The sequence below is a fragment of the Macrobrachium nipponense genome, chromosome 40 (assembly GCF_015104395.2).
Source record: "Macrobrachium nipponense isolate FS-2020 chromosome 40, ASM1510439v2, whole genome shotgun sequence".
Taxonomy (NCBI): Eukaryota; Metazoa; Arthropoda; class Malacostraca; order Decapoda; family Palaemonidae; genus Macrobrachium; species Macrobrachium nipponense.
This window is the reverse complement of record NC_061101.1, coordinates 2040935-2060703: the sequence shown is the minus strand read 5'-3', so window position 1 is coordinate 2060703 and position 19769 is coordinate 2040935. Positions and strand designations below refer to the sequence as shown.

General features: G+C 42.6%; 2 protein-coding genes across 3 annotated transcripts in view; one reads left to right on the top strand and one right to left on the bottom strand.

The window, feature by feature from the left end:
• The window catches only part of LOC135211849 (methyltransferase-like protein 25B), a 163869-nt gene that overhangs the window by 96087 nt on the left and 48013 nt on the right, over window positions 1–19769 (top strand). The window lies entirely within an intron of this gene.
• LOC135211852 (exocyst complex component 1-like) overlaps window positions 5442–19769 on the bottom strand; it is a 28126-nt gene continuing 13798 nt past the window's right edge. The window contains 8 exon segments of the mRNA XM_064245065.1: window positions 5442–5786; window positions 9319–9409; window positions 9802–9871; window positions 9874–9906; window positions 10813–10974; window positions 11570–11723; window positions 11930–12137; window positions 12384–12598. Coding sequence (XP_064101135.1) covers window positions 5634–5786; window positions 9319–9409; window positions 9802–9871; window positions 9874–9906; window positions 10813–10974; window positions 11570–11723; window positions 11930–12137; window positions 12384–12598 — 1086 coding nt within the window. The 3' untranslated portion in view covers window positions 5442–5633.

Here is a 19769-nt window from a genome sequence, read left to right as displayed (position 1 = left end):
TTATAGTATATATACATGTTCACGCATACTCACACTTATACATATGCTCCCAAAGATGTGTATGGCTCCCATTGCACACAGTAAAGTAGAGGGTTTTTGCATTGTGTAGCTTTCTTTGGTTTTATGTTTGTAAGACAATAGGAGATTCCCATGTGTCTATGGAGAAATGCCGTGTGATTCGTCTTTTTACCTGGGAGGTGGGTGAGACATTAGGAGATTCCCATGTGTCCCTATGTTATTTAGAATGTGTCTGGTGATCTGTGCCGGTGTCAGCTCATTTTCAGTTACATTCGACCTGAGAGACTGTGTCTGTGGGCAGTCTAATAGGTAGTGTTCGAGGGGCTGGATTGCCTCTCGGTCACAGTACTGACATAACCTGCCCCATTACCTATCATTTGCAAGGTGCACAGGTATCCTACCCATAATCTGTGTGTGATGACTGAGAGTTTTCTAGTGGTTTGTTTTGTGATGTCATGCGGCGTTAGATTTGTGACATCCATATACCACTTGGACGTTCGTGAATCTTGTAGATAGTGACTTCGTACCTCACTCTCTTCTTGGAGTTTGGCATAACTTTTAGCCATATCCTTTAGGTGTGTTATGGAGGGTTGCACTTTTATGCTTACTGTACTGCAGCTGAGGGCACTTTTGGCTAGGATGTCAGCTTCTTCATTTCCCTGGATTCCCACAAGGCTGGGTATCCAGTTTAATGTGACTCTCCTGCCAGCAGCTTGATGTGACTTGGCCACTGATTTTATCAGTGTCACATTTTCTTTTGGATTTGTCGCTTTGATTGCGAGTATTGCTCCTTTGGGGTCGATATGCACTGTTGTGTGTCCTTCTTTCAGGTGGTTTTTGGCATCCCTCAGGTGGGACACCCTTTGTTATGTGTTTCACTGTGTCCTGCATACCCAGTTCTCTCAGTGTCTGGAGTATACAGCCCGCATAGGTCTTGGGCGGGTCTAGCTCTTCATGCAGGTTTATACACGCTTGCATTTTGTTTTTGTGTGGTCCATTTCAGTCGTTTCTGATGGTTTTGCACAGAATGGCAATATTTCTTTGGCCTATCCTGTGCTTGAGAGACTGTAGTTGTGTCTCTGCCCTCAAGAGACAAATTCTTGTCCACATTGGGGCTCCAAGTATAAGTCTCATTTCATTATTTTGGATGACTTCCAGCCTCGCTGTTGATCCTTTCTGAGACTTTTTGTCAGACTGGTGCTGCATATTCTACTTGTGCTCTGATGGTTTATATGTAAAGAACCTCCTGAGCAGATGGTATGTGCACCTTCTTGTAGTGATGTGATTCTCTTTAGGGCATCAAGCCCTATTTTTGTTTTGGCCTGGAGGAGCTGTATTTCCTTCTCAGGAGATAGTGAATCTGCAATGCAGACTCCCAGATATGTGTAGCTATCCACCCTGTCTATGACGTCTCCTTTCAGTAGAAGGGTGGGTGGATTTCGATCATGTTTTATTGCCATGGCTTTTGTCTTTGAGGGCCGGAGCTGACGATGCAAACATCGTCAGCATATATGAAGACCTCTACTCCTTGTGGTAGCTCGAGACAGGCTATATTTTCCATAAGGACATTGAATAAGAAGGGGCTTAGAATGACCCCCTGTGGAGTGCCGTTTTCAAGAGAGTAGTATTCTGACATTCTGCCTTGGAACACTACTCTTGCTTCTCTGTCTTGCATGTATCCTTTTGTCCATGTAAGCAGGTTGCCTTTGATCCTCTTTCGGACTAAGGAGGAGAGGATGGTTGCTGCATTGGCTAGTTCATATGCTTTTTCTAGATCTAAGAAGACCATTATGAATTTCCTGCCATTTATGGCACTTATATGGCACTTAGCACACTCGTGAGGCACTTGTGGGTGCCTACTCCTTCCCTATAGGCATAGAGCCTATGGTGTAGGGGCCCTGCTTTCCATAGTAGTTTGTTTAGAACCATTCTTTCTGCAACCTTTTCAGTGCAGCTAATGAGGGATATCGGCCTATTTGTGCCTTCCTCTTTTGGCTTTGGTATTGGTTGTGTGTCTTGCTGTTGCCATTTCTTTGGCCTGGTGTGCTCTGCATATGTCCTGTTTACCAGGAGTAGATATACCTGTTTGGCAGGGTCTCCCATGTGTCTCGGCATGCTGTAGGTGATTGCATCTGCTCCAGGGGCTGTGTCTCTTTTCCCCTTGCTGAGTGCACTGTTTAGTTCTTCCATAGTGAAAGGTGTGTCTGTGTCATCAGGTGTGTTGCAGGCAGTATTGATTTTTCTTCTCCTTGCTGGGAAAATTTCATTTATTTTTTCCCGTGTTGTTTGGGGAAGGTTGTGGGATTTTGTCCTTTCTGCAAAGTTTCTGGCTATATTGTCAGCTTCTTCTTGTGGGTTGGAATGGATGCTTAGCTCAGTTCTTCCTTTCCCTGCAATTTTTGCAAGGAATCTCCAGATCTGGGTTACTGGAGTTTGTCTGCTGATGTTTGCACACCAATCATACCATGCCTGTTGTTTGATTTCTTTTGTCTCTTCAGTTGCGTGGGCTATTACCTCTCTGAGAAGTCTGTGCATCTCGTCAGATGGTTCCTGTCTGAAGAGTTTTTGGACTCTGTTGACTCTGGCATTGAGTTCTTTGACTCTTTCACAGTAGTACCATGCATCTTTGTGATCGATCTTGGATTGTTTGATCTTTGGCATGGACATGTTGCTGCCTCTCTGAGTTTACTGATGAACTCTTCATAGAAGAGTTCTATGTCATTTGCTGGGTTTTCAAGGTAGTCCCTCGCCCATCTCGTCATTGTGGCTTCGAATGTAGCCCAGTTTGCAAACTTGGGGTTCCATCTCTCTGGTGGCGGTGGTATGGGGGGGCAGCTTTTTGAGCTGTAGGCCAATGTCAATGGCTATGTGGTCGCTTGTGAGAGTCTCGTGCAGCTTCCATGTTGCTAGCTCCTTTAGGGCTGAGTTTGTGAAGGTAAGATCTAGTCTTCCTCCTTTTAGGTGAGTTGGCTCTCCATTGTTTAGTAGGCACACCTCTGGGAATTCACATGATAACTGGTGTAGATGTCTCCGAGTTGTGTAGAGTTCAGACTCGGGTGATGTGCGTTGAAGTCTCCCCCAATTACTGTGTTTTCTTGTGTCGCTGCGCTGAAGAGTGTTTCCCCTTCAAATATGTTGTCCCGAGCCCTGTATATATTGTGTACCGTCAGGGTTGTGTTTGCAAGTGTGAGTTTTACGCTGAGGGATTCTACATCATCTCCGCAAGGGATGTTGTCTACTTTTCTTGACGGGATTGTGTTTTTAACCATGGTGATTAGCCCTCTTTTAGTGTCTGTGTATGGTGTTTTGTATACTTTGTACCCTTTAAATGAGAATTTGGCGTTTTCCCTTACTAGTGTTTCTTGTAACATTATGATGTCATAGTTATTTGTTTGTGTGTGTGCTTGCAGGAATGCGTATTTATTGTTTGCACTTAGTATGTTCCACTGGAGGATTTTTATAGTGTCTGTGTCTCTGCAATCATTTATTCTGATTGTGTTGTTGTTGTTTCCTAACTCGTCATTTGCACTTGATGTGACTTGACTACCAACACTGTGGTTGGCCCTGGCACTGGAGATGTACCTGGCACTGTCATTTGGGATGAAACTGACACCGAGTGTATTTGTAGTGCTATTTGCACTGTTGTTATTTAGTTGTGTAGGCATGGTGATGCAAAAAGTCCTCTGGACGTTCTTATGCACTTATCAACCACTTCTTTAGCTATTTCCTCTAAGAAGTTTGATCCTGTTAATTCTGCAAACTTGAGTAGCATTTGCACTAGAAGATTTGTGAGGTCTTGGGTCTGTGCAATGTATTTGTCGTATTTTAGCTCTGGGCGAACTTCAAACCTGTTGATTTGTGGGGTAGGAGGAGGAGGGGAGATTGGGTTATATGGCTTTGGGGAGCCAGGAACAGTGGAGCTGGTTTTGGGATTTGGAGTGAGGAGGATAGGTCGGGTTTCGGGAACAGGAGAGGTTAAGACTTCAGAGTTGGTGTTTGCAAGTAAATATAATTTTCAGAAGTCAGCTTCCCATTTAGAAAGTGGTAATGAGGAAAATCAATTGTGCCTGTAACATTGATTTCAGAGGCCAAATAATGATGGAGATCCGTAGGATGAAGTAAACAAAATATGTGAGTATAGAGTTAATCTTGGTATAGTTTCTTAACAGAATAACTGTGCAGACTTGTGTTCATATGAGATTCAAACTTACTACTCTTTTCTGATGAATGGAAATGGACAAGGTTGAAATGTCACCCGACTGGAGTAGTGCTTGAAACAAAAGTGAGATGCTGTATCTGTGAAATAGTACATTGAAATTGCCTTTCTTACCGTACTGTCTGCAGCTGTGTGCTGCAGTTGCTTTTCTTATTGTATCTGCAGGTGTGTGCTAAAGTACTCTTCATATGACATGCATATAATTTTTCATATTTTTCCGCCTTTTTGGGTACGTTATATGGTGGTTTTTTCCTCATTTTTATTGAGCACCGACACTGCTGAATTTCAAGTCTTTTTGCAGACAATACCAAATGTAAAATATGGTTTCATGTTGAACTTTTTGGACAAATATACCAAATGTATAAAATTATTTTCCCTTTTTGGTTTGTCTGTCCACTTTGAGTTCTTAACTTTTGCAGCTGTATTCCAGTTTAATGGGCAGTTCAAATTACCAAGTGACAGTGCATAGCTTCATTCTGATGACGATTCTCAGATTGCTAAGTAAATTTTCATCTTTCTCTGCAGACCAATGACGACATCCATATACAAGAAAGTATGTCATCCATATACAAGAAAGTATGTATATAGCTTTTCAAATCTTTTTTAATGCATCTACTAGCATTTTATGTTATTCTTTCTTTTTTCAAATCTTTTTTAATGCATCTACTAGCATTTTATGTTATGATTTCTGGAACATTTTTATATGTCCCGGTATATCTCATTCTCCCTCAATCTTTGAAATTATGATGCTGTAATTCCAACTATTTTAGGCTTCTTTGTAGCCATCAAGAGACTAAAGGCCATTACAATGTTTGCAAAATGAAAGATCTTTTGTTGTTGAGATTTATACAAGGTAAACTGTACAAATATATCAATAGAATTGCCAACAACCACATTTAAGGTAACAAAGAACTTTGGAAAGGAAAAAGAATTTTTGACTATTACAAATTTAAGCACTACACAGTAGTTAAATATACATTTTTTTTGGGGGGGAATGAATAATTTGTTATGTATGTACTCGAACATTCAAGTTTCTGAGTACGTAAGCACCCATAGCCATAATGGAAAAGTAGATTTTCAACATTCTTTGGTCTATTCCAAAGTAGGCCTGAAATAAACAATTCATTCTTGTCATATGTGTTAATAAATATACAGTGGTTTCTCTCTCTAAAAATCTTTAAAGTATTGACTAAATAGAAACAACCACTAAAAGAAGATAGGCAAAATATTTATAAGTGCTTGAATACAGAATTTAAGCTGCATATAACAATATTTCTGTATTTTGCTTGTCATATTCATAAAAGACTCTCCTAATAACAGAGGCAGATATTATGCACCTTCCCAAAAAATGCAACTAATTTACCTACAATATACAAGTTTGTTTTTACTTCCTGCTATTCTAATGAGATTGTGCAATATCAGAGAAGTAATTCAATATGTCATCAATGGAAAATTCTAAATTGATCATAGCTCCTGGGTAACAACGATGAATGAGATCCTCAATCAATTTGTACTGACGAATAAATTCCTCTTGCATTGCTCTCCAAACAACCTGTAATGAAGAGCAAGAGTAATCCAAACTGTCATACAATGGCATAAATGGTTGCATTATGGTTTACCATATATACTACTCTTCTTGTGAAACAAAAATTTTCATACAAACCCATTGCAAAGTTAAATTTCATGTTGTATCCGATACAAAATGCCTTTCATATGTAAAGTATCCTTCCTGCTCATGTGCTGGACAGGCCATGCAGTTACTGAACAAAGGTGGATACAGGTGGAGACGGGGAGAGAGATGTCCACTCTGGCCCAACCAAAGCTACTTGTTTTTTCAGCTGCAATAGAGGTCAGATGTCTCTCGCTTGCTCACTCTCTATACCATTATTATTTGTAATTATGTGAATGATGCATTTTCAGTGTATGTAAACACAAAACTATACCATTGCATTTGTTTTTTGTAGTTTTATTTCGTGCATTGGTGCTTATATACTTTCTCATGGAGAGTAAAAAGGACAACTGTTTTGAAAATTGTTGATATCATGATAGTCTAATCATTTGTATCACTTTTCAGCAGATCCTCATGATTTATCCTGTGCTGAATGGACTTCTCCACCACATGGAAGCATTATTGTAAGAAGACACAATCTAACAGAGGTCCCATGCCAAATCCTGGAGCCTATGAAAGATGCTTCATCTATGCAGAGACCTACCTAGAAGCTACAGAAAGACATTCATACAGCAGACCCCCATGCCAATTCCTGGAAGACTAAGAAATACTTTTAACTAGCAGAAGTCCCATGCTAAGTCCTGAAAGCCTAAGGAGAAGATGCTTCATAGCAAAGGCCCAATGCCAAATCCTGGAAGCCTATGGAAGAGACTTCATCTAGCATAGACCCCATGCCAAGTCCTGGTAAGCCTATGGAAGATACGACTCTAGCAGAGGCCCCATGCCAAGTCCTGGAAGCCTATGGAAGAGACTTCATCTAGCAGAGGCCCCATGCCAAGTCTGGAAGCCTATGGAAGAGACTTCATCTAGCAGAGGCCCCATGCCAAGTCCTGGAAGCCTATGGAAGAGACTTCATCTAGCAGAGGCCCCATGCCAAGTCCTGGAAGCCTATGGAAGAGACTTCATCTAGCAGAGGCCCCATGCCAAGTCCTGGAAGCCTATGGAAGAGACTTCATCTAGCAGAGGCCCCATGCCAAGTCCTGGAAGCCTATGGAAGAGACTTCATCTAGCAGAGGCCCCATGCCAAGTCCTGGAAGCCTATGGAAGAGACTTCATCTAGCAGAGGCCCCATGCCAAGTCCTGGAAGCCTATGGAAGAGACTATGTCTAGCAGAGGCCCATGCCAAGTCCTGGAAGCCTATGGAGAGACTTCGTCTAGCAGAGGCCCCATGCCAAGTCCTGGAAGCCTATGGAAGAGACTTCATCTAGCAGAGGCCCAATGCCAAAAACCTGGAAGCCTATGGAAGAGACTTCGTCTAGCAGAGGCCCCATGCCAAGTCCTGGAAGCCTATGGAAGAGACTTCATCTAGCAGAGGCCCCATGCCAAGTCCTGGAAGCCTATGGAAGAGACTTCATCTAGCAGAGGCCCCATGCCAAATCCTGGAAGCCTATGGAAGAGACTTCATCTAGCAGAGGGCCCCATGCCAAGTCCTGGAAGCCTGTGGAAGAGACTTCATCTAGCAGAGGCCCCATACCAAGTCCCTGGAAGCCTAAGAAAGACACTTCATCTAGAAGATATCTAAGCTAACTCTTGTAAACCAAAGAACGACGCTCCATCTAGTGACTAAAACTGAAGAAAAACCTTCATCTAGCAGATATCTAAGCTGACTCGTGGAAGCTGATGAAAGACACTTCATCTAGCAAAGATCCAAGCCAACTTGTGGAAGCCAAAGGAAGACACTTCATCTAGGAGAGGCCCCATGCTAACTACTGGAATCTGACGAAAGATGCCTCATCTAAGAGACACCTTATGTCAACATTTGTAAACTGGAAAGGATGCTTCATCTAGCAGAGATCCAAGCTAACTTAGCACAAAGTTTAGAAGCTGAAAGAAAGACATTCTATATAGCAGACCCCTATGTCAAGTCCTGGAAACTTAAGAAGAAACACTTCATAGAGATCCAAGACCTCTATGAAGAAAGAAATTCCACCTGGCAGATATCCAAGCCATCTAGAAACTGAAGAAAGACACTTCATCCAGTGGAGATACAAGCCTACTCCTAGAAGCTGATGAAACACACTTCAACTATAAGAGGCCTCATGCCAATGCCTGTTAGCTGAAGAAAAACGCTTCATCTAGCTCTTGGAAGCTGAAGAAAGAAGCTACATCTGGTTAAGGTCCTATGCTAACTCACTCCTGGAATGGTAGGAGGACACTTCTACAGAGAACCAAGCCAAGAAGCTGAAGTAAAACTGTACGCCTAATCAACATCTCATGATAACTCCTGAAGGTGAAGGGCACTTCACATAGTAGTAGTTCAAGCAAAAGCAAAGATGCTACATCTAGTGAAGCCATGATCTGTCTTAGAAGCTTCTAAGAAGGAAAAAAAAGGAAAAAATTATTACATTTAGCAGAGTTAAATTTTAGTTCTTCCAAAACTTTCTCTCCATAGGAGATTTTATCTTAACTTCTCTTCTCCAGCTGCTGCCATTTCAGAAGGCCAAACTGCAGTTTAAACAACTTCATTTTCACACAAGACAAAGGATAATTTACAATACTGAAATCCCTAGAATAACTGAGGAAGGTCCAGCATTTATAGGCATTATGTTTACACCTTCCCTCTCATTTTTTTTTTTTTTTTTTTTGTTTTTTTTTTGTCCTTAGCTGAATAGAGGGATGAAAACATTACAGTCTCTCCTATAGGAGAAACTCCTCTGCTCACAAGTACTCCAAAATTTTGAAAGGGAAGGTGAGCCTTTAATGCAAGAATGAAAGCTAGACCTTCCTCAGTTAGTGTAGGGAAGGGATTTCAGTTGTTAGTTACGTAACTATCTATCCTTTTGTCTTGCCTTGCAGTTTGGGCTTTGGATGAGGCAGCAATGCTGGGAAAGAGGGGCAAGGCAGATGGACATGGCGACACGAAAATTCTTCCACAACTTGTGGTGCTGTCTCTGCTAGTTGAAGCTGGTACCAATTTGACTGCAGAAGAACCATCAATTCTTCAGAGCAGCTCGGACCCAATGTCAGTGGACCATACAGTTGTACTGGTAACTCCCTTGTTTTTCATTCTGAACATGGGTTGGAGCAACAATGGATAGCGTTGGTTGGGTGATAATAGGCAGCTGCTCATATTAAACAGAGTACCACTCTTGACAAGCAGTACACACCACCATCTAGTACATGTGCAGGAACAATACTAAGGCAAAGATTTGTTAGGTTCTATGAAAAATACAAATTATGTTTCATACAAGTTAAAGTTTCATACAAATTAAAGTTTCATACAAAAGTAATGTTTAAATATACTTATGTACTTAAAAGGTACTTGATCAACAATAAGAACTTGAAAATTTAACAATTAGACAGGTTAGAACCTAAATTAAATAAGGACTTTTAGGACAAGAGACAAAAGACTTACCTGAAGCAAGTTACCTTCCTCGGACAGATGTTTCTCCACCTTTTTATACAGTTGATCTAATCCTCGTTTTACTTCCTTCCCTGGATACTCTCTAATGATGATAGGAGGAAGAAAAATTAATTTACTTATCTTAGAAACAGAAATAAACTGAATATAATATAACTACTATTTGCAAAATTCCAGGTTCAGGTTTTTTAAAATTACAAATGCAAACATTTGGTTTGCTGAGGATTAAGTAGTAGTAATTTAACACACAAAAGATCAGTTTTAGGCCAGTGGTGTATCTTGGTTATGAATGGAAGTAAGGAGATCAGCAAGGGTTACAAGACTATAGTCCACATACACTAATTTTTCCTACCACACTTAAAGCTGTGACAACACCATTAAACTGGCAGCCAAACTTTACATTCCACTATAAAAATTACAAATTAGATTCAGTTTGTCATGACATCACTCCTATTCACTTAAGGAAAGCATACTTACTTGATAACTTTTCTGAGCTCTTGTTTGCTAAAAGCCAACTGATATCCAACTTCTGATTCCTTCACACCACAGCAACCTTTGCAGTAACGCCATCAAAGAACAAAACTGTCAATAAAGAGTAAATGTTTGTAAAATATTAACACAATACTACTCATCATAAATGATCTGTTAGAATGGTAACATTTTGCAATAGCAATAAAAACTGCATCATTTTACAATAAGCAAAACTCATCATACAAAAGGACATAAAATGAAGAGGATTACTGGACATCAACAGACAGTGAGATTATACTCTCTCTGTTAATAACTTTTACACTGACCACTCTGCTTTTTAAGTCACTTTAGTACCCAAACCTGCAGTCTCTCCAAATTTACAGATCTGCTTTGATGACCAAGACCACGATTAAATCATTTTGGTCACTGCAGAGCAAGCTGTTTTGTCCAGAGCCACTCCATTACCAGATTGCTGCTCTAGTGACCAAAATCATAACTCGATTCTCTTCAGTCTCCATGATCAGTCCACTTTAATGAATGGAACCACAGCCAATGCAGACTTGATGGCCAATTTGTGGCAAGAGCAAATCTGGGTTCATGAGCAATGCCATTCTAATGTGGAGAGCTTTGAACAAAGCCACTCTTAACAGCCTTGGCCATGACCAGGCATGCACCAGCTCCAACACACTCCAGCTTTCTCGACCAGTACCACCACCAAAAGGGTGCAAACCACTCTTAACATCCAGAGTTACTCTAGCCTTTTATAACTAAAGCTCTGAGTTTAAAAAAAAATTTTCTACATCTCTTCTTGCCTCCAGTCTAGAATCTGAGATGTCTTTCAAGATGCCTTGATGTTCCTCTCAGGTACAAAAAACTTGACCCAAACAGCAGCAAACTGATCTTTCCCTCTGCAAGGTTCCAAGCTTCAAAAGCAAGCATCACAGTCCCAATGATTTCCTCAAAGCACAGTGTGAGTCACCAATCAATAAAAACAGAAAGTAGGGTAAGATACAACACACAAAGTCAAGCTCACATTAAGTTTTTCAAGGGGTCTGCCAAAGTACTGCGTGACGTAAGCATTCAACGCCTCTTGGTAACGCTGTTTTGCTTCTTTTCTCTGAGCATCCATGCCTGGTAACTTCAACTGGAACATTAGTTGATGCAGAACATGGTAGTTCTCTGAAATGAAATAGAGAATGATAAATGCAGATCATTTATGGAAGTGATATATAGAACATGTAATTAAGTGTTGAAAGCATTCAATCAAAAGCCATCTTACGTGTACAGTAACTGAAATATACCACCACGAAGACTTCGACGACAATATTGCGAGTACATTTGAATTTTCTATTGTAAAAAATGAAGAGATGCTATGTCCTGCATCCTACCATGGCTTGCTTCATAATCATTAGTAAAGGAAATGATGAATATTTGTGACATCATTTTGGAATAAATTTGAGACCTTTGACTGTGTAACAAAGAGAAGGACTAGTTTTGACATCAAATTGTTGGTTAATTACGGTGGATCTTTTCACTCTTAGAATCTTATATTCTTTTCAACTTTACTCACGTTCACTAACCATCATAGCAGGAATTGTATGAATTACTACAGCACAAAGTGCATGCATATCATTCAAACATCATAAATGTTATAAGGTTATTTTAGCATTGTTGCCCTGTTACACCTGCTTCTCAAGTACTTAAAACAAAACTGAATTAAAAACTTCCAAAAGAAAAAATTTTAAGCTTCAATTCATCTCTTTATTAAACCTACCCATTTTAATCACTTCTGGTGGCGTTCTCTGATGTTCACCTGCTACCCTTGGGATGTGCTCAAACATTGCCATTACTAACCGGACATACCACTTGTCCAAGTCAGCACGCCTCTCGCTCTTTTTGAAGACGCTTTCTGCAGTGTGGCAGAAATCCTATAAAAGAAAAAGAAGAATGAAATGCTAGCCAAACCAATTAAAAAATCAAAAATAATAATCTGTCTGTGAAGCTCTTCAAAGACTTGAGATTTTTTAAAATTTCAGTCCAGTAGGTAACTCCATAAAGAAAAAGTGAGACTACAAATACTACTGTGATTTAAAATAATAAACTGGGTGTCCCATGTGAGAGAGAATTATAGTACCTCAAAATTATTAATAAACGGAATAATTCCACATTTCTTCTTGGTAACCCGACATTCTTGAATAGACTGCAGTTGTGAATTCATAAATCGATCAAAATTCCGCTTGGCTTGGACAAGGCATGATCCAAAAGTTGTGCTCAAAAATGATCCAGTGTCTTCTGCCGTTAAAACGTGCTCACTCAACCTGACATAAATGTAGAGGCAGCAACTGGAAAGAAAATGAAAAATTAGTTGCATAACTAAATCCTATTACGGCTTATCAATTTTCATTTATATGTGACAATACATATATGAAAATGATTCCTATGTTTGAAATTAACTCACCCTCTATGTTCTAAGTCATCAAAACCAAGGGTAAATCCGTGGTTGTGTAGTAAACGGCCTGTAGTGACAGAATAAAAAGGAAAATGGAGAAGTGCATTTTTATACATATTACTTAAGAACTGGAACTTACTAGGAATCTGCACGGTCATATGTATTGATGAAAGAGTTGAGCTGCTGTTCCAATGTCGTGAAGAGGGCTACCATCATGGCCCTAACTTCTCTGTTGACAAGTCTGCATTGACCTGGGGTACCAGCCGCCCCTCCACCAGATGATGTTCCTGCTGATCCGCTACTTTCTTCACTGCCACTTGATCCGGGTGTGCTGGCCACAGATGACGGGGCTTTCTATGTGATAAATTTACAAGACTATTATTATGCTTTAATGTTGAAACTGACACGTATCACAGTATTACTTTCACTGGAGGAATTAAAACAAAACTTGTTAGCCTGTAATGTGATACAAACGCAAATTAATAATTATCTGGGTTGCAATAATCAGCTCAGCTCCATCTTCAAGAAAATGTGAATCTACAAAAAAAAATAAATAAAAGCAAACACGGACACTGGAACTAATTATAAAGAACTGCTAGTTTTCAGAATGAGATTACATATTCCCTTTCTTTATCTTGTCCTCCGACAACTTACTAACACTGTTTGATGACACCTTTCCTGAGAAGCTATATTCAGTCTGTCAGACACGGATACTAATCCATTCTAATTTCCAAGTACTGTACATTCTATGGTCACCCTCAGAAAATAACCTATCTCTACATGTCATTAGTTACCAAAGTTTGAACTTTTTACTATATAAAATCATGGCACAATCACAGCTATTCTGTGCAAGGGCCAATATATAAAATTAGAAATAAACAAAAGATTAATAAAGAAGGAAACGTTGAAGATGAGGTTTTCTATAGAAACTCATAAGCTGTTTTCTCAAAGTAACACTGCCAACTTTGTTTCCACTGTAGTCAAGAGGATATAATCATAATTCTTCGAGTCCCTCATAAGAAACTTTGATGACAATCTTGTCCTGTTTCTTCCCATTGAGGTAACAAGATCTCAAGAGTTTCAGAGAACGAGTGAATAAAATAATTTCAGAAACTAGTAGTTCTTTTTTTACCGACACCAAGAGTCCACATTTACTTTTATTTTTGTATATTTTTTTCTGTTGAACACTGAAGCTAGGTAGCACATTGCATGCACATAAATTTTTCAACAAAGAATATGTAATCACATTATTTAAAAGTATTTTACGCTATTTCTTAATGCAAAATTCTAGAGAATACAAGATCTTGAACTGACAAGTAATACAGTAATACTGTCATGAAAAATTGAAACTTGCAGAAAAATTAAAAAATTCAAACAATTCAGCAAAAGGAATGTCATCCTTTCAGATGAGTGGCTTCTTGCTGCACTAGGATTTTTAAGTGTCAACAGTTCATAATATATACAGTACAGTGATTACTTAGTAGCAGAGCATCTTTATAGAGTCAGAAAGGAAGAAAAATAGTTTTATCTAAATGAATATGACACGAAAATGATATTGTTATTTTACAATAAAGTTTTGTACATACTTACCTGGCAGATATCACTTAGCTTACGTCTCTGACGTCACTGACAGAATTCAAAAAACTCGCGGCAAACGCGACAGGTAGGTCAGGTGATCTACCCCACCCGCCGCTGGGTGGCAGGTGTATGAACCAATCCCCCTTTCCAGTCATATTTCTCTTCCACCTGTCTCCTGAGGGGAGGCTGGGAGGGGGGCCATCAATCGTATATATCTGCCAGGTAAGTATGTACAAAACTTTATTGTAAAATAACAATATCATTTTTGTACATGAACTTTCCTGCCAGATATATACTTAGCTGATTGACACCCTTGGTGGAGGGAAAGAGACAGAGCTAACAAGGAAAAAGGGGAAAGGGGAAAACAAACATCTGTGTAGGATACTAACAAACCTTGGTTCTTACCTGATAAGGCTGAAGACTTCATAGGTACTGTCTATTAGTCTGCAAAGCCTGAAGAGCTACAGCGAGGGCGTGACCTACAGCTGAAAAGACTCTTTGGGTCTACCGAAGGATTTGATATCCGCTTACTCAGTAGAATCCAAGTCGGATCATGTCAATGGGGATTCGCCCTCTTAAATGACAGAGCCTGACCACTACCAATGCAGGGAGCTCTAGCACAAACAGATCACCTAACCATTCTAATGTTAGCAATACGAATAGAAAGAGATGCCTACCCGCATCCTCTTTCAAACAACCATAAAAACACAATACAAACAATAAGGGAAAATTTTTTTACAAAGGATATGCTTCAGCTCCCTGCCCCAGCACCGAATCCGCCGATACGTACGGGCCTAACACGAAGCACTTATCGTAAGTAATCTTGAGTCTCTAAGGTAGTGGTTTGCGAATACTGAATTGCATCTCCAGAATGTTGCTTTCATCAGATTCTGGAGTGACATATTCTTGTTGAAAGCCAAGGACGTAGCAATGGCTCTTACCTCGTGAGCCTTGACTTTCAAAAGCTTTAACTGATCCTCACCGCAAGCCAAATGTGCTTCCTTCACGAGGCTTCTAATAAAGAAGAACAAAGCATTTTTAGACAATGTCTACTGGGATCCTTTACAGAGCACCAAAGTCTGTCCTTAATGCCCTTAAGAGACTTTTTCCGCTGGAGGTAGTATCTTAAACTCCTCACAGGGCAAAGAGTTCTTTCCCAGCTCTTCCCTACCAGGGGAGCTAAGCCTGGAACCTCAAAACTCCTTGGCCAAGGATTTGAGGGTTCTCGTTCTTAGCTAGAAAAGAAGGAACGGAAGGAACAAATCACGGAATCGCCTTTGAAACCTACCCTTCCTTCTAGAGCATGAAGCTCGCTAACTCTCTTGGCAGATGCTAAAGCCAAAAGAAACAGAGCCTTCTTCGTAAGATCCTTGAAAGAAGATGACTAGGGTGTTCAAACTTCGAGGACCTCAGGAAACGAAGAACCACATCCAGATTCCAGCTCGGAATTTCAGTCGAGGGTTTCTTGCAAGTTTCGAAAGATCTTGCAGATCATGTAGATCTTTGTTGTTGGAGATATCTAGGTTCCTGTGCCTAAACACAGCTGCTAACATGCTCCGATATCCTTTGATGGTTGAAAACTGCAAGACCGCATTTTTCCCTGAGAAAAACAGGAAATCTGCGATATGGGTCACAGAGGTACTGGAAGAGGAAAGCTTCTGGTTTCTGCACCAATGGCGAAAGACGTCCCACTTCGACTGGTAGACTCAATAAGGGTAGAGGGCCTTCTAGCTGAGGCGATAGCCTTCGCTGCCTTAGCTGAAAACCCCTTCGCTCTGACAAGACTTTTGACAGTCGAAAGCCAGTCGATTGAGAGCGGGGAGGTTTTTGTGATACCTGTCGAAGTGGGGTTGTCTGAGCAGATCTACTCTTTGTGGAAGAGCTCTTGGAAAGTCCACCAGCCATTCCAGTACCTCTGTGAACCAATCTTGGGCCGGCCAGAATGGAGCTACCAGCGTCATTCTTGTCGCTTCCGAGGCCGCAAACTTTCTGAGTGTTTGACTCAGAATCTTGAATGGAGGAAAGGCATAGACATCCAGACCTCTCCAGTCTAGAAGGAAAAGCATCACTGACACTGCTCCTGGGTCTGAGATCGGGGAGCAGTAGAGGTCTATCCTTTTGTTCTTTGCTGTCGCAAATAGGTCGATATGAGGTCTGCTCCATAACCTCCACAGGTCTTGGCAAACTTCTGAGTGCAGAGTCACTCCGAGGGGAGCACTTGATTCCTCCTGCTCAGGAGATCGGCCCTGACATTCCTTTCTCCCTGTACGAACCTGGTGAGGAGAATGATCTTCCTTGCCTGAGACCACAACAGCAAGTACTTTGCTGTTTCGTACAGGGAGAAGGAGTGTGTCCCCCCCTGCTTTCTTATGTAAGCTAAGGCTGTGGGGTGGTGTTGTCCGAGTTAACCTGAACTATAGCATTTCGGACATGGGCTCGAAGGCTTTTAACGCCAACCACACTGCCATCAACTCTTTGTTGTTGATGTGCCAGGACACCTGTTCCCCCTCCCAGGTGCCTGACACTTCCTCTTGACCCTAGGGTCGCACCCCAACCCGTCTCCGACGCGTCGGAAAACAATACTTGGTTCGGGTTTGGCATGTACAGAGACAGACCTTCTGCAAATCGGAGAGGGTCTGCCACCACAGAAGGTCCTTCTTGATTCCTTTTGATATCATGAAGGAGAATTCCAGATCTAGAGAGAGACCCCTCCAATTCCGGTAAAGGAAGAATTGGAGAGGTCTGAGATGCAACCTTCCTAGAGAAACGAATTGCTCCAGAGAGGAGAGTGTCCCCAAAACAGACTCATCCACTCCCTCGCTGTACATGCATCTTTCTCTAGGAAGGTCGTTAGTTTCTCTCGGCAACGAGCAATCCTCTCTGGTGACAGATATGCCCGCAAAATCCGGAGAAAACCATCCGAATCCCCAGATATATCAGCTCTTGACTGGGGATTAATTGTGACTTCTGGAAGTCACCAGAAGCCCCAACGAACTTGCTAAAGTAAGTGTCTTTTGTAGGTCCTCCAGACATCGTTCTTGTGAGCTTGCTCTGATCAGCCAATCGTCTAGATAGAGAGACAGCTCACTCCCTCCAAATGTAGCCACTGCGCTACATTCTTCATTAAACCAGTGAAAACTTGAGGGGCTGTCGAAAGGCCGAAGCACAAGGCCCTGAATTGGAAGATCTTCCCTCCCATCATGAATCTCAGAAACTTCCGTGAAGAAGGATGGATAGGCACATGGAAGTAAGCGTCCTGAAGATCTAGGGACACCATCCAGTCCCGTGGTACGAAGAGCCGCCACAACACTGAAGAAGTTGTCTCCATGGCGAACTTCCTTTTTTCTACGAAGACATTCAGGGCGCTTACATCCAGAACCGGTCTCCATCCTCCTGAGCTCTTGGGAACTAGGAACAGTCTGTTGTAAAAACCCGCAGAATGAGGATCTTTCACTAGTTCTATCGCCTCCTTCTCCAGCATAAGATCTACTGCAAGAGAGAGGGCTTGATTCATGATGGGGTCCTGTACTTGGCTACCAACTCCCTCGGAGTCGTCGTCAACGGAGGTCTTGATAAGAAGGGAATGAGGTAGCCTTTGCGGACAATCGAGAGTGACCAGTTGTCCGCCCCTTTCTGGCCCAGACGTCGGCAAACTTCAGTAGTCTGGCACCCACTGATGTCTGGAGAACTTGAATACTACTTCTTCCCTCTGATGGATCTAGAGAAGGTCTTCCCTCGTTTAGCGGGTCTAGATCCTCTAGAGGAAGAAGCTCTGGCAGGAGGGACTCCTCGAAAGGGCTCCTGCCTAACTGGAGTCTCTCTCTTGGTTTTAGCCTGAAAAGAAGTGTGAGGCTTCCTGGTAGACTGGGCTAGCATGTCCTGTGTAGCCTTAGCTGAAAGGGCACAAGAAACATCCTGAATGATCTTCTTAGGGAAGAGTTGAGGAGAGAGCTAAGAATACAGGAGAGAGGCTCTCTGAGCATGAGATACTGATTTCGTCAGGAACGAAACAGTAAACAGATCTTTTCTTGATAACTCCCGCTCCGAAAGGGAAGCTACTTCACTCGATCCATCTCTCACTGCCTTATCCATACACGTGAGAACACTGATAAGATCCTCAGGTGAAATGGAATCCGGGGTCTGCGTCTTCTTGGCCAAAACGCCCAAAGACCAGTCTAGGAAGTTAAATACCTCCAGGACTCGGAACATTCCCTTCAACAGGTGGTCAAGCTCATTCATCCCCCATGTTGTCTTAACAGACATGAGGGCAGAGCGTCGAGAGGAATCCACCAGTGAAGAGAAGTCCAAGTCTGCCGAGGAGGGAAGAACAAGGCCCAAGGGTTCTCCCGATTCATACCAGAATCCTAGCTTTCCAGTTAGCTTAGAAGGAGGAAAGAGAACACCGTTTTCCCTTTCTCTCCTTTGAAAGAAGCCACTCACCAAACCTCTAAGCGCCTTCTTCATAGAGATTGCAGGCTTCATCCTGACACAGGATGAAACCTTCGAAGTTTTCGAGGTCGAAAATAGCGATAGAGGCGAGGGCGGGCGACAGGAGAAAGGGCGTCTCCGAATTCCTGAAGCAAACAGGTCCGTCAAACGCTTGTATGAGGAAATGGAGGAATCTTTAGGAATTTCTTCTTCCGAGGGATCCTGTTCTTCTTCCGCCGAAGATCCTTCACGATCCTTACGATGATAGGCTGGTCTTGTCCTCAGCCGAGAGTCCATCCTTGGAAGAACGTCTGGAAGAACTCTGACATCTAACCGGGGAAGTCATAACTTCCGTTGAGATTCTGCCTGAAAACTCCTTCTTGTCAGGATGAGGGCGTACTCTAGCTCTTGGCGCCTAACGAACGCAGGGCGAAAATCTGGCGAAGAGCGCCTACTAGGCGAAATGCGTCTATCAGGCTCCTGGCGCCTATCTAAAGGAGAGCGGCTGCCGGCGAAGAGTGCCTGCCATGCGGGAAAGCTCTTAATCAGGCCTCTTGGCGCCTGCTGCTGAGGAGAGACGTAAAATTACTCTGGCGACGACCGCCTACCAGGGAGAAGCGTCTGACAGATTCCCGGCGCCTCACTCGAGGAGAGCGAAAATCGGTAGAAGATCGCCTTGTAGGAGAAGAGCGCCTACCAGGCTCTGGTGCCTGCTAAGCGAAGAGCTGACAGGAGAAGAGGGCCTGTCTACCGAAGGCCGTCTGGTCACAGGAGAGCGGAAGCCTGAAGGAGAGCGGCTACCATGAGAAAAAACGCCTACCAGGCTCCTGGCGTCTGCCAGCGGGAGAGATCCTGTCTCGAGACGATCGCCTGTCTGGAGAGGCTCGTCTACGGGAAGCATGCCTCTCGTCCGACGGAGAAACGATGTCCACAGGAGAGCGCCTGTCCGTTGAAGAGGCGCCTCGTACTACGATCCAATCCTGGAGAGAAGGCGGTTACTGACGAATAGCAAAAACCTGGAGAAGAGCGCCTGGACTTCTTTACCGGGAGCGAGATGTCCTTCCTACGACGAGAAGTCACAATCAATGAGTCAGCCAGAGCCATAATCTGCGCCTGCAGACTAGAGCCAAACCAAACACGTGTAGGAGATTTAACACAGTCATTCACGGGGTACGCAGCTCGATCCTTACTAGGAGAGCGAAACTTCAAAGAAATCCTCGGTTTCTTCACATCCAATCCAAGATCTTTCGAAAAAAACTTCAGGGCTGGAGGGGAGCGCGGAAGAAGCCTGCCAGGCTCTCTTCGACGGCCGAGAAGCTTCCGGGAGGAGCTCCAACCATTGCTTGGGGCGAAGCGGAGAAGGCGAAGACGAGAAGCATTGCCGTAAGACTTCTCTCTTGGCGCGATCCAAGGTAGCCTGGGAGCGAACATCAGGCGCTACCGAGGGTCACCTGACCAGTGGGGGTTCTCCCTAACCGTTCCTGCGGCTTTCGACTTTCCTCCTCCACTGGGTCTGGGA